The sequence below is a fragment of the Hyalella azteca genome, unplaced genomic scaffold, assembly GCF_000764305.2.
Source record: "Hyalella azteca isolate HAZT.00-mixed unplaced genomic scaffold, Hazt_2.0.2 contig12252, whole genome shotgun sequence".
Lineage (NCBI taxonomy): Eukaryota > Metazoa > Arthropoda > Malacostraca > Amphipoda > Hyalellidae > Hyalella > Hyalella azteca.
This window is the reverse complement of record NW_025942215.1, coordinates 15,677-33,282: the sequence shown is the minus strand read 5'-3', so window position 1 is coordinate 33,282 and position 17,606 is coordinate 15,677. Positions and strand designations below refer to the sequence as shown.

Below are 17,606 nucleotides of genomic sequence, written 5' to 3'. Positions count from 1 at the left end.
ATTCTAGTATCAAGATGCATGCTCCCTAAATCTAGGTTAATCTGAGAAATCATCTTCAGTATATGCTCCTGATTTTTTTGGAACTCTATACAATATTTTGCAACTAGCCCATATTTATCTAATAACGTTGGTATTAATTCTTGTTACTTATCTATCCATCAAGCCATGTATACATCATTGAGCTAATAAAAACCCGTATTTAATATTAAGTCTTGAGCTTTGTTTATTTTGTTGTTTAAATGCTTATCTTGTACCTAAAATTGAAGCTATTACTTGATAGCTTTGATAAGGATCTGTCATAATTGTTTCATGAAGCATGCATTGATAACCATGTAACAAGTTATTTTCATAAGATGTTGTAGATATGATGCTGGAATTTTGAAATCTCAGAATATTTCCTTTTGTTTTGAGAATGTATATTTTTTTAATTTACTAAACAATTGGGAAAATCTGTATGCTTTTTGATATTAGGCTTCATAATAAGAAATAATTTACTATACCTGTCGACTTTTGTTGATTAATTACTTCGACTTTAGCCATACAATAAAGCATTTTTAGACCAGAATGAATCGGTATATTGGGTATATTGAAAAATGCCAGCTGCATTCCATGAATATCCATTAAAGAAAAATGGTGTCATCAATTTAGTTGTAAGCCACATGATTCACAGCATGCAGTATTTATTAGCTTTACCAAAGCTCATTAATTAATATCTGATACTTGAGTATGAGAGCCCTTAATGTAAGAGTAGACTCAAGTTTTTAAAGAGTTTAATACATGTACAATTTTGAAGCTCAATTTAAAAATTTCAATTGAAAATTACAGATGCCGTGGAAAAAGAAGCCCAAAAGAAAACGCTGCGCATCATGCCATCTCTTTGGTCATGACACTGAGCGCTGCGGCATCACAGATGATCCTGTCGGTGGTGCTGTGGACCCTGAGTCCGCACCTGCAGCTTCATTGACAGCACAGATCTCTAAGGTATTGGTATCCATGCAGTGTTAGCCATCTTTGTGTAAAATTTATAACTATGGTTTACTTTTATTTCCTTTGCTAGAAATATTTACTTTAAATATTTTAATTCTAGGTTAAGAAAAGGATTCATGACATGATTTTACATTGATGACTAAAAAAAGGGCAAGTTGTCCAATTGTAATTTAAATTAATTAAAAAGCTGTATTACATTTACATCATTTATTACATTTTTTGCAGATCAGATACATTTCCATATTACCCAATTTTTTCCCAAAAATTGACTTTTGACTTTATTTTATTGACACACAAAGAAGAGACTTAAGAAGGGGTATCAATATTCTATATTTCTTAAAGTAACGGTTATGACAATTAGTATTTTGCAATAAATATTTATTATTCAAGTTTGATTATGGTCCATAGACAATTTTTTAAGTTGTTAAATAGGTATATTTCATTAGGATGAACTTCATTCATATTTTTAATTTGAACTTTTGAAGTGCATGTGTGATATTCAAATTATTTAGTTTGGACGTGTATTCTGAATTTTTGTTTGTTAGAATTTTAGAATTTCTTTTATTGTTGCCACTCCGGTTTCAATATTTTTCCAAGTATTAGGTAGCATTTTACAATTTCAAAGTAATAGTCTTATTTGGTGACATCCTTTGATGCAAAATTTATTATACATTCTGATGATGATATCCTTTGTTGAGCTCCATGATGCACCAATTGTTATTTGTTGACTTGTCAAATTTCTCATGTAATATGAATAATAATTACAATAGCGGTTTCAGCGTTTATTACCTGTCGCTGATTTTTAACATCAAAGAACATTCACAGGTTGTTACGGTTTCGAACTCACAACTAACTGCTATAATTCTATTTTGCTTAACCGCCCGGCCTCCTCGCCCTTTCTGACCAGAAACTGGCACACAGAGCTGGGATTGAACCCGCACCTCTCTGCTCCAATCTTGGTACTCTGAACTTTAAACACTGGGCCAAATATATCAAATTTTTCTCAATATTTCAGACCTCTGCAGCGGGTGACCGCGTGCATGAACAGCGTGCTACGTCCAGCACCTGTGTTCATCCTGAGGAAGGCTGCCAAGCGCGAGGCGTTGACGTGTCGTACGCGGATACTGCTGGCACTTCAGGCGCTACAAGTACACATCTGTCTTTGGTTAGTTGTCTACATTGTTTATTTGTAAGCTCTGTGCGCTGTTAATGAGTTATCGCGTCAAGCTCATGCAGATAATAATTCGATATGTTAAGTCTTTAAAATTAAGTACCGGTATATGGAATTGAGTCAAGGTCATTTGAGATGAAACTGGATAACGTATCAGTTGAGTTTTTGTATATATAAAGCAAGTTTAAATAATTTGTGAATTGTCATTTAAATGTCGTTTCTACTGCTATAACGTGTTCTGCATATTTTCTGTCCCTGGTGATTTTTCATTTCGTTTATTCAATTTTTTAGTATTACCTGATTTTAAAATATTATCATTGCTATTTGCAGAGTCCTCCGAAGAAGAGACTGAAGAGAGGTCATCCAGAGTTTGCAACTGTTAGTGTACCAGTAACGGCAGTGAGTAATAGATGAATTTTTCGCAAGTTATATAGTCCACAGTTGTTTTGCATGGTTGGCTATGATTTATCACTGTTGTCTGCATTCTAATTTTAATGGGTTTTGTCTATGTGCAATATCACAATAATTTTGTCAGAAATATGTAATCAGAATTATTTATTTGCCAAAAAAATTTTCATCAAATAATAATTAACTTAAGCAGAGTCCTCCTAGGAAGAGACTGAAGAAGAGTCGTCCAGATTCTGCATTTGTTGGTGCGAATATTTGAAGAAAATTTTATTTTTCGGACGATGGCTTATCTTCCACCAATTTTTTTTACCCAATTAACTGGTCTTATTTCACTGTCAGTCGGCATTTTCAGTTATTTTCAATTCAGTTTTTTTCAAATATCCGTTATAAAGTAGGACACTTTTTTCAAACAATAATCTAATTCAATGTCATTTTTCGTGGTGGATGTAAAAATGATTCGCGTGTCATCTCTCATGTAATATAAAGAAAACTAATTTTAATCGATATTTCAGACTACCGCGGATGACTTCGTGTCTGGACAGCGTGCTACGGACCGCGCTTCCGTTCGTACCGAGGCAGGCTGCTCATCTCGGGAAGTTGATCCGTTGCCCGCAGATTCAATCGGACCTTCGCGTTCGACGAGTACAGATCTTACTATGGTGAGTTACCTAAATGCTATATGAGTTATGAATTGGTCAACACGTCAAGCGGCTCTCGCTGATTTATTTTTTTATTGTAGTTACGTCGTCAGGGTAAATCGGTAAATTTTCCGAAATTTATGGGTAAATATTTATTTTTTTATCTTATTATAACGGATACTTGATATATTTAGGTCGCACTTACGCTACTAATAAAGTACTTGGAAGTTAATAAAGTACTTGGAATTATCACTTCGCTGATACAGGATAATTCTCGCTTTGAGTCGGTAACTATCAGAATATTCAATCGATGAACAATCTGTTAACGATGTCATGTTTACCTGTAAAAGGGAATTTTTATATTATTTTATTTAAAAAAATTTAATCTTTTTAGCAGAGAAGATTTATTATATGTAGAAAATTCTTGTCTAAAAGCTTTTTATCACATACGACATGTTTAGTCTGCCTCATATATACTCAGTAAAGAAAAAAAAACGATTATTTACTTTTGTGATCGTGCAATAATCAAGTAAATTTTCTTCACAAAGTTTCACGCCTAAGTACATTTATTCATAATTTTAAGTCATCCTAACAGTAGAAACAGGCATAGAGTAAATTATTGTTGTGAGTGCTTTCGACAAATTCGGGTGCACCTGTATTTTGTTTAAGCGTATTAAGCCTTTACGCTTGATATTTTTTTCATGCCTTATAAATGAACGATAAGTGGAAGCTGTCATGCGCTTTGTCTGATGGAGTTTTGTGCCTCCTAATAAAAATTTTTAGTGGTTAGTTGATAGTCCCTGATAATATTTTTTTTTTGTCTATTCAGAGAGTAACTCGTTCCATGTCACGTCGTCAAGGCGAAAGCGGCGCATTTAGTGACGTTATTCGTCAGAATTCATTGCAAGAGCGTTCAGCTTCTCAAGATCTGTATGTTGACGCATCTCAGTGCTCTAATGAAGACATCGAAGAGGATATGTCTTTGGATTCGTCTACTTCTATGAATGAAGACACAACAGGAACAGGGAACGCTTTGCAGTGTGCGTGTTGTCATCGTTGTGTCACCGATAATTTCTCTCTCGATTTGAGAGAAGTGAACATTGTCACCAGGCGATTATATGGTGACCAAGACTTGTTGAATGTTGCGCTCCTCTGCACTGAGTGTGCCGCTTATTTAGGGACGCGCGAGCCAAACCCACAGTGGGCTCATGCTTGGCCGGCTGTCATATTCTCCTTCTTGACAAGCGAGACGCTGTCCTTTAATTCACAGAGACTAGTTGAAATTTTACCGTGCACCATCAAAGAAAGTTTTCGGCTCTTAGTCCCAAGAATGAGCGCTAGAATATCAGCAGTGTGGGACTCTCCTTCGAAATCCGATGATGGCACTCAAAAGTTGAAAGAATTTAGGAATGATCTTTTCAAACATGCCGGTATATTGGCGTCAAAATTGAATTCAACGTGTTTCCCTTCTGTGAAATGTCCAATGGGGTGCAACACTTACCTCGATGGAGACGTTGGAAAGGACGTCGAATACCTGCCATTTGTGCATTATTTGGGCTTTATCTGTCCCAAATTCACATCATTTAACGCCAATGCAAATTTTTTCAGTGGCATGCGTCCAGATTGGCCTAGCCAAGGCATGCACGAGGGTTTCATGTATGCCGCTACATTAATAATTGACGAGCAGAAGGGACTATGTGTTGTGACTTGCGCAAAAAGAATACACGCAGATGGCAGGAGTTTGTATATTCACGTGCCCTGCAATCCGGTCCTGGGTAGCACGTCTGAGCTTCGTCCCGACCTCATTGCTCCCTTGTCTGCAAATCCGCATTTCGTTAGGGCTGGTCGCTCTAACGAATTCAACAGCAGCCATGTCGTCTTCCGCGAATACGGCGATTCCAGCGGTGCCTCGTCGTTTAGTCTCACCACGAAGCCTTACGTTTGTGGACCTTGCACTGAACTGCAAATTGATTCAATGGGCCTCAGTTTAAATCAAAGACCTGATATTTACCATTCGTTAAGAGAAGGTGAAACTCTGCCTAATGATTTGCATGAAGAGTTGAAAGAATCTTACGAAAAGTTTCCTTTGGACGCAGAAACTATAAGGAAAGCCAGAGAAACAGGCACCTACGTCAATGTCCACGACGCTTCTAATATTTTGATGCAATACAACACTCGTTTAGCTGCAGGTCCTCAAGATGAAAACCGCAGGGAATTAAGAGCCAAGGGGAAAGAAGTGCTTCAAATAGTTCATCCTGGTAATAATGTAGGGAGGTTGCCGTTCAGATTTTCTCGCCTCAGTAAACGCAATGGTGTTAATCCCAATGGTTTAGTGATGCACATGATGATCNAACAAGCTATTTGGCCAAATATGCCGCAGGCGCCGATGAAAAACGTGAAGTGGTTATCACCGCCACTGGCAAGGATGCTACTGTAGTCGATGTTGAACCTCGCGATCTCTATCATGCCAAGATTTCTGGTTCAAAAATTGCTCACGACCAGAAAATGAAAGCTGAAATGGCGAAGGAATCATTATGCCGGGAAATCACCCTCACCGAAATGCTCTGGTTTTGTCATCAACTCCCTTTTGTTGTTTGCTCTGCTGATTTCGTCCATTGCTCAACACATGCCCCTGAACACAGGCAAGCAGTGTATCGTAAACACAGCGGTTACATCCAGAAATTAATAAATGAAGACGGCACTTTGAAGGGGATATCTCTGCGAGCTGGCTTCCCAAGTTGGCGACGTTTCACAGGGTCGCAAACTTTGCTCATGAGTGAGATTGTCAACTCTCCATACCTCGTTGATAACACCTCCCTCTTCAGCGTTCGTCCCCCTGAGTTGCGCAAGGTGATGAAGCTTGGCGACTATTTGAAGTGGTTCTCTTTTACTTCGGCAAAAGTCATCACAGTTTCTGAAGAAGTCAGTGAGTGCCCTTGGATTGATGGCAGCGGCAAGCTAGTTCGGGTGAGGAAGAGGTATGTGAACGATGTCCGTCGTTTCTTCGAAAAGCTAGCTAACCGAGCTCACCTTCGTCCTGGAACCCTGGAGATGTATGGACTTTTCGAAGCCCTTCATCATGAAGTTCTTCAGGGGAGTAACTCAAATTTTGTTACTCGATTTGTTGATATGAGCGCTGACAGGGATGTGATAGTCGTTTTTACCGCTATCGAGCCCACATCGATTCATAAATTTTTCATCCATCTCCTGCTCACCCTTGGGTCATTTGTGACCGAACTTGACATTTTCAGGGGCCCTACTCTGTTGCATGCTTTTCAGTATGCCCATCTCATTGCCGATGCAAACAATCCGACAGAAGAAGAGGCCCTGTCTATCATCAGACTGTACGTGATGACTCAGCTGCAGTCTTTGCCTTACGGTGTGAAAGGGTTTTCGCGGCTTTTGAGTCTTGCCATGGATGGATTATTATGCTTCTTTCGCACAAAAGGCGTCGATTACGTTGAAGTTCCGTTGGCGTCGATGAGAGCGATCAGAGAGGATGCTACTACGAAATTGCATGAAATGGAAGCTTCAAGAGCTCAGACTTTAGCTTCTGTTCTCCAAACATCAGGCATCAAAAATTGTCCCGCCCCAGCTATTCTTGGCAGCATGAAGAAATTTGATTTTGTACCGGAAATTGAGCGCTTGCCTGAACAAAGCAGATCATCTTATGCGGAGCAGATTGTGTGCCTGAATGCTTTGGTGAATGCAATTGACCGATTTGATCGTGTAGGGCCGGTTTTTGTGCCATGTCCAATTATCACTGGACCTCCTGGAGCTGGGAAGACTCACCTATTACTGACGTCTTGCATTTACGCGCAATCGAAAGGCTTAAGGACCATCATCACCGCCGCCACTGCCGAGCGCGCCCGAAGTTTAGGAGGCGAGCACATACATTTGTTGTTCGCTATGCCAACAGTGAAAAGCCAAATTGAATGTGTGCCGGTGACTGCGGAAAAGTGTCTTCTAAACCTGAGTGCCAGCCCAGTTAAAATGGCATACCTGAAGAGACTTGACGTGCTGGTGGTGGAAGAAATTGGTCTCTTACCTGCCTCGCTGCTGAACATTATCGACTTCGTTCTACGACGATTGAGGGACACCACAGTTCCGTTCGGAGGTGTGCTGCTGCTTTGCTGTGGTGACCCTTGCCAACTGAAACCTGTGAATGGACGGAGCATCTGGCTCATGCCAAACCTTTTCACGATGTTCCATGTACTCTGCCTGAAACATTTCGTGAGGTCCAGGGGTGATCCCGAACTCCAAACCCTTATAAAATGTATTCGAAAGACTAGGTTAGACGACCACGATGTACAGGAGATCATTGCAATTATAAGAAACCGATGTGCACCGCACCAATTTGTCAAGAGCTGGGAAGACGTACCCGACGAGTACCAGCGAGTCGTCGGCAAGAATTCTGCGGTCGATTATGCTGTCAGTATCTATTTGAAGCAAAAGAAAGCGACGCCTGGTCTTTCATACATCGTACAACAGGCACACGACGAGGTAGAAGTAATTGGAGGCAATTGGATTACTGCCAGCGCTGCTGTTAGCAAACAACTGACGCGGCAAGTCAAGGAACCGTTTGAGCTCCTCCTCTTCTGTCATCAGGTTGTCAGGCTCACTTATAACCATTCCACGCCAGCCGGTAGAGTTCCGAAATTTAGCCAAGGCCAATTGGCCGTTATCCTCCAGTTGCCAGACCTCAGTCTTCCTCGGCATGCTCAACGAATCACCATCAAATTGGTACCGCCGGGAGTCAGAGTGGTATCCGTGGATGCTTTGCCTGATGAGTGGCCAGTCTTTTCATTGGCTAGGAGGTTTACGATACCTCAGTTAATTCAAGTCCACATGTCCAAGGCGAAACGTGAACAGTGGCCATTCGCATACTTCGTCTGCACCACTGTTCATCGAAGCATTGGGGAAACACTCCCCAAATTAGCCACGCAGATAAGTTTGGAACATCCGATGTTCTCATTATGGGACAAAAATCAGTTACTTGTCATCTTGAGCCGAGTCCAATCCCTTGACGATCTTCTCTTCGTCGGGGATGTAGTTGACACTTTGAGAGCCATCAAGAAGCTCTTGCAAGTGGTTGATCCTTGGGGTGCTTTCATAGATGGGATTTTGGTCGCTCGTGACAGCATTCGGGAAGGAGATGGAATAATCCCAAGCACTTGTTCTTATCCGTCCATACCCGCCTGTGTCCCAACGACCGATTCAGGATTCATATTCATGGTCGTTAGCCTGAAGCTTGACTCGTACCGCATCGATAAAGCACCTAGTTTGCGGCAAGCTTTGAAGCTTTTCAACGATCCTCTTGCACTTGCGGCCACAAGATCGCTGAGACCTTGGGCGCTGGCGTGCTTCATTACTGGTTTCACCCAAGGCAATTACGACGATGGACTGACGGACTTCATCAATTCCTGGAAGGCAAGGATACAAACTGAACACGGAAATGAGGCTAGGAGTCACCAAGCATTGACTGTCGGCCTAAATTTGTTTGCCGAGGAAAGGCCCAGACAACCCACCTTGAAGTGGCAGACATGCTTAAAACTCAATGAAGAAGAAGTGTCCATTGGCGGTGGCGGAGAACGTGCATTGAGCACGCATTAAAGTGGTGAGTATGCTTGTTTCGAAAAACTGCCTTTTTATTGCATTTTTTTGCTATCGTAATGTTTTTTATGTGATTCTCACTGTATTCCATTTAGCTGCCGACGTTTGTTAATGATGTGGGAAATAATTACTTACAAAATTAAGCGAACTCAAACCAAAGTGATCAGTTGTTTGCCGTGGTTTTTTTGCCACGCATTTGTAGCTGAAGCCTTGTAAAACTTTCATATTGTTCTCCAGGTGCGGACATTGTTGCCACTATCGTTGCTGCGCATTTCTTGCTGCTCAGTTACGACGTGTTGTGTGGCCTAGCATGAGCTCCCATTCATATATTTTACGAAGTAAGTTTGGTAAATATTTTTTATTTCTCATTCGTCTGATATCGTATCGTTTTGGAAAATTTTTATCGCAATATTAGATTGAGTGCTAAAATTTTATTTTAGGAATAAAAAGTCGCTTGCTATATATTCTTAATAAAACTTCATGTTTCTTCAATGTATTTCCAAACTGTTTGATGGACTGTCGATGTTTATCCTCTTCACACATTTGTATCTGAAGCTCTGTAAAATTTTCATCTTGCTGTACGGGTCGCAATCGCTTGCTGCTCAGTTACGACGTGTGTCATGTTGCCTAGCGTTAGCTCCCATTCGTATATTTTACGAAGTTTGGTAATTATTTTTGTTACCAAACTTACTTTCTAATTCGTTTGATGGTGTATCGTGTTGGATGACAGTTTTGCTGCACTCGGTTGTGTCCTATCATTTGGTATTAATATTAAAAAAAATTTTGATGGATGAAATGCTGCTTCTTATATGTGAAATTTTACGTTTTTTCAAGTTATGAATACCCTGTTAGAGTCGATCGAGGTTTTATTTTTGTCAGACATTTGAAGCTGAAGCATTGCAAATTCTCAATTTTCTCTGCAGATGCGTGTATATTGTCATCACTCTCATCGTGGCGCCTTTCCTGCTGCTCAGTTCCGACGTGTCATGGAGCCTAGCGTGAACATCAATTTCTGTATTTTAAGCAGTGAGCATGTTTTTTTATTATAATTACTCCATTTTACATTGTATTGTTCACTTTAGGATGACATTTTCTTCTATTAGAATCTACAAACTTTTTCAGATTAGCATAGTTTTTTTCTTAATGAAGTGTTGGCTGTTGTTGCATATGCGCACAGTTTGGTGTATGTAATATTTCTATTGATTTTGTCCCGAGTATTAATTCCTAGAAAGTTGTAACGAAATCATTGCTTTTTCAGGCGTGGAATTGTCTGCGTTATTTCTACTCATCATACCCTGATGACCACGGGGGTGAAGCCAATGTGAGGGATGTCATGCTGCAGCAGTCTACGAGGCTGGCTTGAAGTTGTCCAGCGACTTTTGCATCATGTAGCACGTGATGTTGCCTTCGCAAAGATCTCGTGACAAGTGCGAGATGATGGCGCGCGTGCACTTTACAGTGAGTAGGAATTGCTCCAGATCGCTGTAATTCTTATCTCTCGGTATATTTCCTTATGTTTGCGATTTTCATTAGTAATGCTTTCAATGGCATCATCGTTACTTTTTATTCTGCTGCATTCTTCATTGACGTAGTAAAACATTTCTATTCGCAACAAAATAATTTGACTTGTATTTTAAAAACTGTTCTTATGTATTCTTCCTGTTGGGAGCAGGTGCTGTCATTTACAGCACCTGCTCCCAGCCGCGCGCAGCGTGGCCACGATGCGTTTTGCTGCAGGTTGTAAGCGACGTAAGTCGCAGGTTCGTTAAAAGATAGAAAATGACTCGTGTCCATGAAATTAAGTGTCATTTTATAGTATTGATCGTCTACAAGAATCCTTGAATGAGTTGAGTTGTTTATCGCAGTTTATTGAATCGGCTTATTGATCTGAAGCGCTAGAAATCGCTCCCATCTGACTACTTGAATCGGCTGAGTGGTGTCACTAAAGATACTTTGAATGTGTCATACCCTTTTAACATGGATTCGTTTACTTTTCATGACCGAAATTAATGACCGCTAGTATAATAATAACGTTCATATTTAGTTTGAACAGCAGTTTCCAACAGAACAGCTGAGATTGGCGGATCTGGTGCAATGAAAGCATTTTTTGTTATTATATAATTATTTTTATTTGTCATTAGCCTGCACGAGCGATAGCAGTGAGCTAGAATAGGAACTGACGGGTGTACAAGTTCATCCTGGAAACCCATGTAATTGTTCATTATTAAGTTTTTACTTTGTAAAATTGTCACAGATCTGTTTCCAATAGTAGCTCGGAGTGTACACTGAAATTAGATTTTTGACTACGTGCGTATTCATTATCAGCTCTTTTTAATTATTATACGCTGTGTCCCTTTTGAAATATATTTTTTATCGTTCATACTTTACAAACTAGTAGTTTGTTATGTTGTAAAAATAGCTATACGGTATTAGCCGTATGTTGTAGTTGTGGAGTGATTTAATGGTATCAATAATATATTAATCAAGTTATTAGGATTATGTTCGTTGAACTCGACGACTGAATTTTAAGCTTCAGCTCGTTATCAGTTGACACAGGATTGGTTCTTGACACATGATTTGGTGAAAATTTTACACATGTTCCTGAATGATTCTTCTGAAGTGAGCCCGCAAGATGTAAGCTAAATGATGTTAAAAATTAGTCTAAGAAAGTAGTTTTGTCGATGAAACTTCGATAAGTGATTCCTAATTATTAGTTGTGTATTGTAGATTCTTTCTAAGTTAATGTTAAGTGTAATATCATCAGAATTACACTATTGTATATTATTTTCGCCTATAACTGTCGTTTGATAAAAAAGTTTACATGGATTTTGGAAGGATTAATTTTCCTTTGGAGGGTCGTTTCAACCATGCAGATTTCCTCCTGGGCTGTGTATGTAAATTAAAAGTAAATCTTCTCTCGATAGATATTGCAGCAATGGATCTGGTTCCCTTGTAATAAATTGTGATTCAACGTAATAGCCGTGCGTCAAATTTTTTGACCTGTAATTTAATAAAGTGTTGGGTCGAGTTTCATCATTTCAGTGGGTTGGAGTTTGGGCGATGCTATAAAAGTGACTAATTTTAGCTGTGAAGACCGCTGTTGTCAAAGCCGATAGTTCACGCTCGTCTTGCCATTCAAACCACGGAGTCATTTGGGTTTTCTTGCCTAATTTTGTGATGCAACAAATTTCATATGGATTGAATTCCGGGCAGAATGTATTCGATTATTGAATTTACGAAGTGAATATTTGAAGGGAGCTCAAGTTTACCACATTACGGCCGCAGGCGGTAGCCGGCGTTGTGCTGATACGCCCTGGGTACCCACGTCTCTTGCATGTGCGATGAAGCACCTGCAGTCTGGTAATTCATGATTATTCTACTTAGCGAGTACTTGAGACGCCTCGCATCCAAGCTTCAATGACATTCCAGTAGATACTTCAGGATATCTTGGTACTCTAAATTTAAAATCGTTCGATCAATCACGGATAATGTGAGACATCAATCCGTGTAGTTTCTAATAACTTCAGAATTGGAAAAGTTTCGACATAGCGACGTTCGTCCTTGCATGGTTGAGCCTCTGCGCATCAGGCGCACAGTGGTCACCGCCTTTCCCTGCACTCTAAGATCACTGTCAGCTCCTCTCGACTGCGATAAATTGTTCTGGCTAAGCATGTTACTATCATTCAAACGATACTACAATGCGCGATTAGCGTTCGGCTTATCTAGTTCATGACATGAAAATTCGGTCAAGGTACACGAATGTAGAACTGCATGGATCTTGCAGTTTTGTTCACGTCACTAGTTCTGTTACACAGTTTGAAATTTAAAGGAGACTAAAAGATACGATGGCAAAGGGTCCTGCATCACAGATGATTGCCAGAAATCGCTACCTCTTTTCATGCAGGATCTAAGGTTTCAAAAAATTTGTTCAACCTACAACCGCAATTAGCGTTGATTCCAATCTGTATCCATAATACCCTATGTTTACTATTATTTCAAAATTTCAAATCTACTTGTTGCAAAACTTTTCCAAAATGTCCCTTGGAAACCTGATATTCAACTTTTCAGTTCCTATCAAGAGCCTAATTCGTCGCATAGAGAAAAAGAATAAGAAAATTGTCAACCTTCAACCATATACTATAGTAGATTGAGCGTTGGAAACCTTTCAGTGAAGGTAAAGGAAATGACTGCAGGGGGGTTCAATCTCTATTAAATGAAAAAAAAACGAAGTCATATTTGATTTTATTCGCCAAGGATTAATTCTCCTCTACCTCCAACGTAATCTCGTCTTCATATATATCTTCTTGTCCTTCCAACGTTATGGCCTCGTCTTCCTGTTCCCGTGTGCGTTGTTTCTTAGTCTTCGCCGCTTGCAGGGTTTTACGTCGCGTGTTACCAGAGGTGCCAGCAACTGCTCCGATACTGGGTCGGTGTACCTGAACTTGAAGTTCATCATCCGAGGACTCGGTAAGGTTTCCGGTCATGAAACGAGCCATGTTAACATTAGGCACGGCGGCGCTTGGGGTGGCTACTGGAGGTCTACGAATCACAGGAGTTGGCGGCTGGATTAGTTCGTCATTTCTAAGGAGCTTGTTGGGCCGAATCGTCGAGATATGGACATTGCGCTTCTGCGCGGCGGCCTCTCCTGGGCATTCCGCCGTCGTCGTCGACAGCTTATACCAACCCCCAACAACGAAATTAACTCCCTTTGCAGCAAGTTGCTTCATTAGTTCGGTTATTCCTTCTCGGACCAAGTCTTGGTCGACGTCGTCTGACTGAAGGTGGAACGATTGTTTAGCACGCTTAAATTTATAAAGGTTCTGTTAAATAAAATTAGTAACAGAATATAGACACTAATTATTTATCAATCATGAAGAATTAAGGAAAGTTCTGTCTTTGCTTTGCTAAAGATTGAGTTGAAGTCGTTCATTGTAAAAATGGTTGAAATATATTTTCCTACATGTATGCTAATTTTTTCATTTATATCTCTATTTAATTCATATTCCTATAATCTTGGCATTCGCATTTCAATAAAATATTTCAATTCAAGTATACTGCAATTCACCTGTAGGACCGTCTTCGAGATGAAAAGCTTTGCCAGCACCTCACTGCAATAGTCCACACGGTAGATACCGTGCTTTCGCACGGTAACCGAGCACTTCAGGGCTTTGGCTCCTGCTCGGCCCCCAGCCATTGCCGGACACTTCGCTTCACTTGACGTGGCTTTTTCTCCGCTATCGCACATAAGCGAGGAGCATGCGTTCACGAGCCCCGCAGCTTCAAACTTCACTCTCGCTGCCGGTACTTCAAGTAGGAAGGTTTGCACAGGCTCACTGGCTGTAACTCCACCGACCGTACTGTTTAGAGAAATGAGCGAAGTTGATGGGGATAGGTCAATGGGCACAAGTGATGTTGCCGTTTTCAGCACAGGAACTCCATGAATTGAACCATCCGCCTGAGGCTCGTAGATGGCAACCCAGGCACCGACGAATGCCACGTTCGGTATTGTGAACAGGCGATACGCTTCCGTGTCGTTGGCAGCGATTATGTAGAAGGCCTTGCCTTCTTGCGGTTCCCTGTAACACGACGATAGAGCATTGTTACGACACTTAAAAATTTTACAATGGTTTTCATTCATCGCGGTTAACTTTTTTTTTCAAATTACTTGATGTCAACTATCTATGCAATTAATCAAATTCAGGAATAATGATTGATTGATAGGTCTATAAGCAAGCATACGCTTTTCACCCGAAAAGAATATTTTCCAGTACGCGTCACCTCAATAAAATAAGCCGCTTGTACGATGTTAGTGGCTTTCCTAGCCGCTGGTAGGCCAACCTCTTGGCGTTCTCCTTATCTTTAGGATTTTTGATCGACATGATTAGCCCGTATACCACACGCTGGTCAAGGCTAGGGCAGTCCTCGTCTGAGAGGGAATCGTCCTCGTGGTCTCTGGCTTCCTCGTTCTTGAGTTGAGACACCGTTGCGTACTGCCCCTTATCGACCACGTATTGGGCCGCTTCAAGCCACCTCTTCTTGTCTACTAAGCTCTGCACCGCGTTCATCTGGAAGGAGAATTTCTCGAGATGATCGTGATACGTAAATTGTCGAATATTCGCTGAACTTTCTGGAATTATATCTAGTAAAATTATTTGCACGGATTATTCAACATTGCGGTACGATTAACTATATTAATCGAAGTTCCTAGTTTTCTCCTCAAAAAGAACTAAAATCATCCCCGGGGCCAATTTTTCACCGAGTAAAATTGGTATTTTAACCCAGCCTTTTGAATATTATGTCGCTATGCACAAGATAATGAATCTTAACTACAGGGCTGGTTTTAAACTAAAAATCCTGAGTTGTTTACGCGTGGACTGCCAGACGAAGTTATCGAAGCTATGTTGAGAGTAGGAGTGCGTAACACTGAAACCTGGCAAATGCACGTTGCCTTGCACCTTTTGGAATATCTTACAGCAAGGAAGTTTTAGGGTTACGGGAGACAAGGTCAAGAATTGAGAACATTGTAACTATATTGAGCCAATTTCTGAAAGTATATTCAATGCTGCTTTGATAGAGGGCTTCGAAGGGAAGAAGTTTTACCATAAGCACCATTCTTCACGTTCAATTAAGTACATAGCTGAAAGCTGTAATTTAATAGGATTACGCCACAATGAGCCTCCTCTAGTTCTATTTCCTTACAGTGGTGCGGCGACTGTCAAGGCGGTGATGGCAAGACACAGAAGACAGGGACAGCTGCTTTAATCCAAAATAGCAGGAAGTGCTTCATAAATGTATAGCTACCTTCTTACACATTGGGAAGTATTAGATACTTTCTGATAAAAATAAAGGGCGAAATACCAATTACGGTACGCGAGTCCAATTGCGACTTGGCGCTGAGCTTTCATCAATAGACCCACCGATCATGAACTTAAATTTTGAAAGAAAAGTTTAGAAATTTAGCGAAAATTGCTATGCATGTATATGTATAGCATTTCTCAACACGGCAGAAGTGGGCCTAAATTGCAACTGAATTGAGGGCAATAATTCAGTTAAAACGAAATTCTGTCAAATATTCGCAACGCAGAAAGAGTAAAGGCTAAAATCTATTTGACTATAACCTGTCGAGGTTATTACAGACAGAAGAGAAGCAGGAATTCGTCCTATTGAACTTAATGACAAGGACCGTCAGGTAGGAAATTTTCAACTTACGGTGGTGCGAGAGTAGCTCTAGAACGGTGGTGAGAGAAGTACCAAGGCTGTCTGCCGAATCCTATCATAGGAAACAAAGAAGGGTAATGCAAGGTTCACATGAGCATAATTCGCTATCGAGCGGAAAGACGATCCAGAAAATTGTGAACTGAACGAACTAAGTTTTCGAGCTTTTTATCTACTAGTTAAAGCTATTTAAACTGAACCACAATAAGTTTCTAGATTGACATTAGAATATGTAAGTATGATCATATTTAGTTCACGATCGCTCAGTACATTTTGGCTAGACACGGAATTTCAACTATGAAGTTGGACGAGAAGGTTGCGATTAATCAGGGCAACGATATGTAGCATATATCAGCAGCAAAGCGGCCTTCGATAGGTATTTTTTTCTGAATGTGAATTGAAAACTAACTGTAGTTCTATATAGTAGTACTAGGTAGTTCAATAATGTACATTTGACTGAAGAGATGAGTAGCGCTGGAATTTTGCACTGTAATATTATGGTTTTATCATGCACGTGATAACTTTATACCGCCGATTGATCAGCCTAGACCACATTACAGTTATGGTGTTTCAGGAAAACTATAGCCTTACGATGGTGGGAGGAGTGATTCGCTGAAAGCCGCAGGAACAAGGAGCCGAAGGCAGACGCGTCACCTAGAATCAGAAGCGGGACACTCTTAGCTAATGGATATGCATATGTATTGGCATTTTAATTATTTATGGGAAATCGCGACAAATTTCAATTTACAGTACAAGAGCCCTTCCACACATTGCCCTATAAATTACTGATTAAAATGTTTAATGCAATTGGGATCATAGAAACTAAAATTATCGAATCCACATTTACACAAATGGTTACATTTCAATTCAGTGATACTTACTCTTCAAGTAGTGTCGTGGACGAGAAGAAAGACAGACGGCACACAGACACTAGACGGCACACAGACACTAGACGGCACACAGACACTAGACGGCACTGAAAGTTTCTCAACGAAGTAAAGCTTTTCGGTTGGCCTGCAATGCCTCCAAACTTTTGAGTTTAACGAAACGAGCCAACAATTTGCGGCAAGTTGAGTCGGACACGATGGTGCCGTAGCCTCTTCTTTCCCCGGCATTCCTAACAGGACCAAAAAGATTCGATCTTGGCAATCCTTTCTAGCAGGAGTCAACAGATTTGATTTTCTCAATCCTTTCTAGCAGGAGTCAACAGATTCAATTTTCACAATCCTCTTTAACAACAGTCAGCAGATGCCTCCTGTAATGAAGCCTCTATACTTCATTGGGGTTCGTTACGCGGATACTTTCAAACATCTGCTAACAAAGCTAATTTTATTGAACTAGAACAGAACAAACAGTAAATTACACAGTGATATAAATGAAGATACTGGACAATCTTGATGCCATGCCCAATAAAACAAGTCACAATGGGTGTAACGAGGTTGTGGCACTTCCCAGCTGGGAACTATCCAGAGAAGATCTTGGATCGTTCGGTCCCGAAGACAGCCCGCTCCAGACCCGCAACCCTACATTGAAGATAAATACCTACATTCAAACAGACTACTTACTTTGGCACA

At 40.5% G+C, this 17,606-nt stretch overlaps 2 protein-coding genes across 2 annotated transcripts; one reads left to right on the top strand and one right to left on the bottom strand.

Moving 5' to 3' along the window:
• Positions 1-825: 825 nt before the first annotated feature.
• Positions 826-9,840, top strand: LOC108671849. Its single transcript, XM_018159445.1, has 9 exons — positions 826-981; positions 2,003-2,152; positions 2,489-2,557; positions 3,079-3,225; positions 4,034-4,244; positions 4,935-5,478; positions 5,538-8,821; positions 9,055-9,155; positions 9,741-9,840. Exons 1-7 carry the CDS (start codon positions 826-828, stop codon positions 8,815-8,817), a joined length of 4,557 nt encoding a protein of 1,518 aa, XP_018014934.1. The 3' UTR covers positions 8,818-8,821; positions 9,055-9,155; positions 9,741-9,840.
• A 3,180-nt stretch (positions 9,841-13,020) lies between these two features.
• Positions 13,021-16,984, bottom strand: LOC108671850. The gene is made up of 6 exons (XM_018159446.2): positions 16,914-16,984; positions 16,624-16,686; positions 16,027-16,087; positions 14,596-14,882; positions 13,883-14,393; positions 13,021-13,592 (listed from the first exon to the last, which is right to left on the bottom strand). The coding sequence occupies exons 4-6, from the start codon at positions 14,880-14,882 to the stop codon at positions 13,074-13,076; spliced, it is 1,317 nt and encodes a 438-aa protein (XP_018014935.1). The 5' UTR covers positions 16,027-16,087; positions 16,624-16,686; positions 16,914-16,984; the 3' UTR covers positions 13,021-13,073.
• Positions 16,985-17,606: the final 622 nt, after the last annotated feature.

Bases quoted from the DNA above. Each gene is read 5' to 3' on its own strand.
- LOC108671850 (XM_018159446.2), bottom strand. From the start codon at position 14,882: ATGAACGCGGTGCAGAGCTTAGTAGACAAGAAGAGGTGGCTTGAAGCG. The intron at 14,394-14,595 runs GTGACGCGTACT...GTCGTGTTACAG, and splicing joins AAGCGGCTTATTTTATTGAG to GGAACCGCAAGAAGGCAAGG. The intron at 13,593-13,882 runs GTGAATTGCAGT...TTCCACCTTCAG, and splicing joins TCTCGAAGACGGTCCTACAG to TCAGACGACGTCGACCAAGA.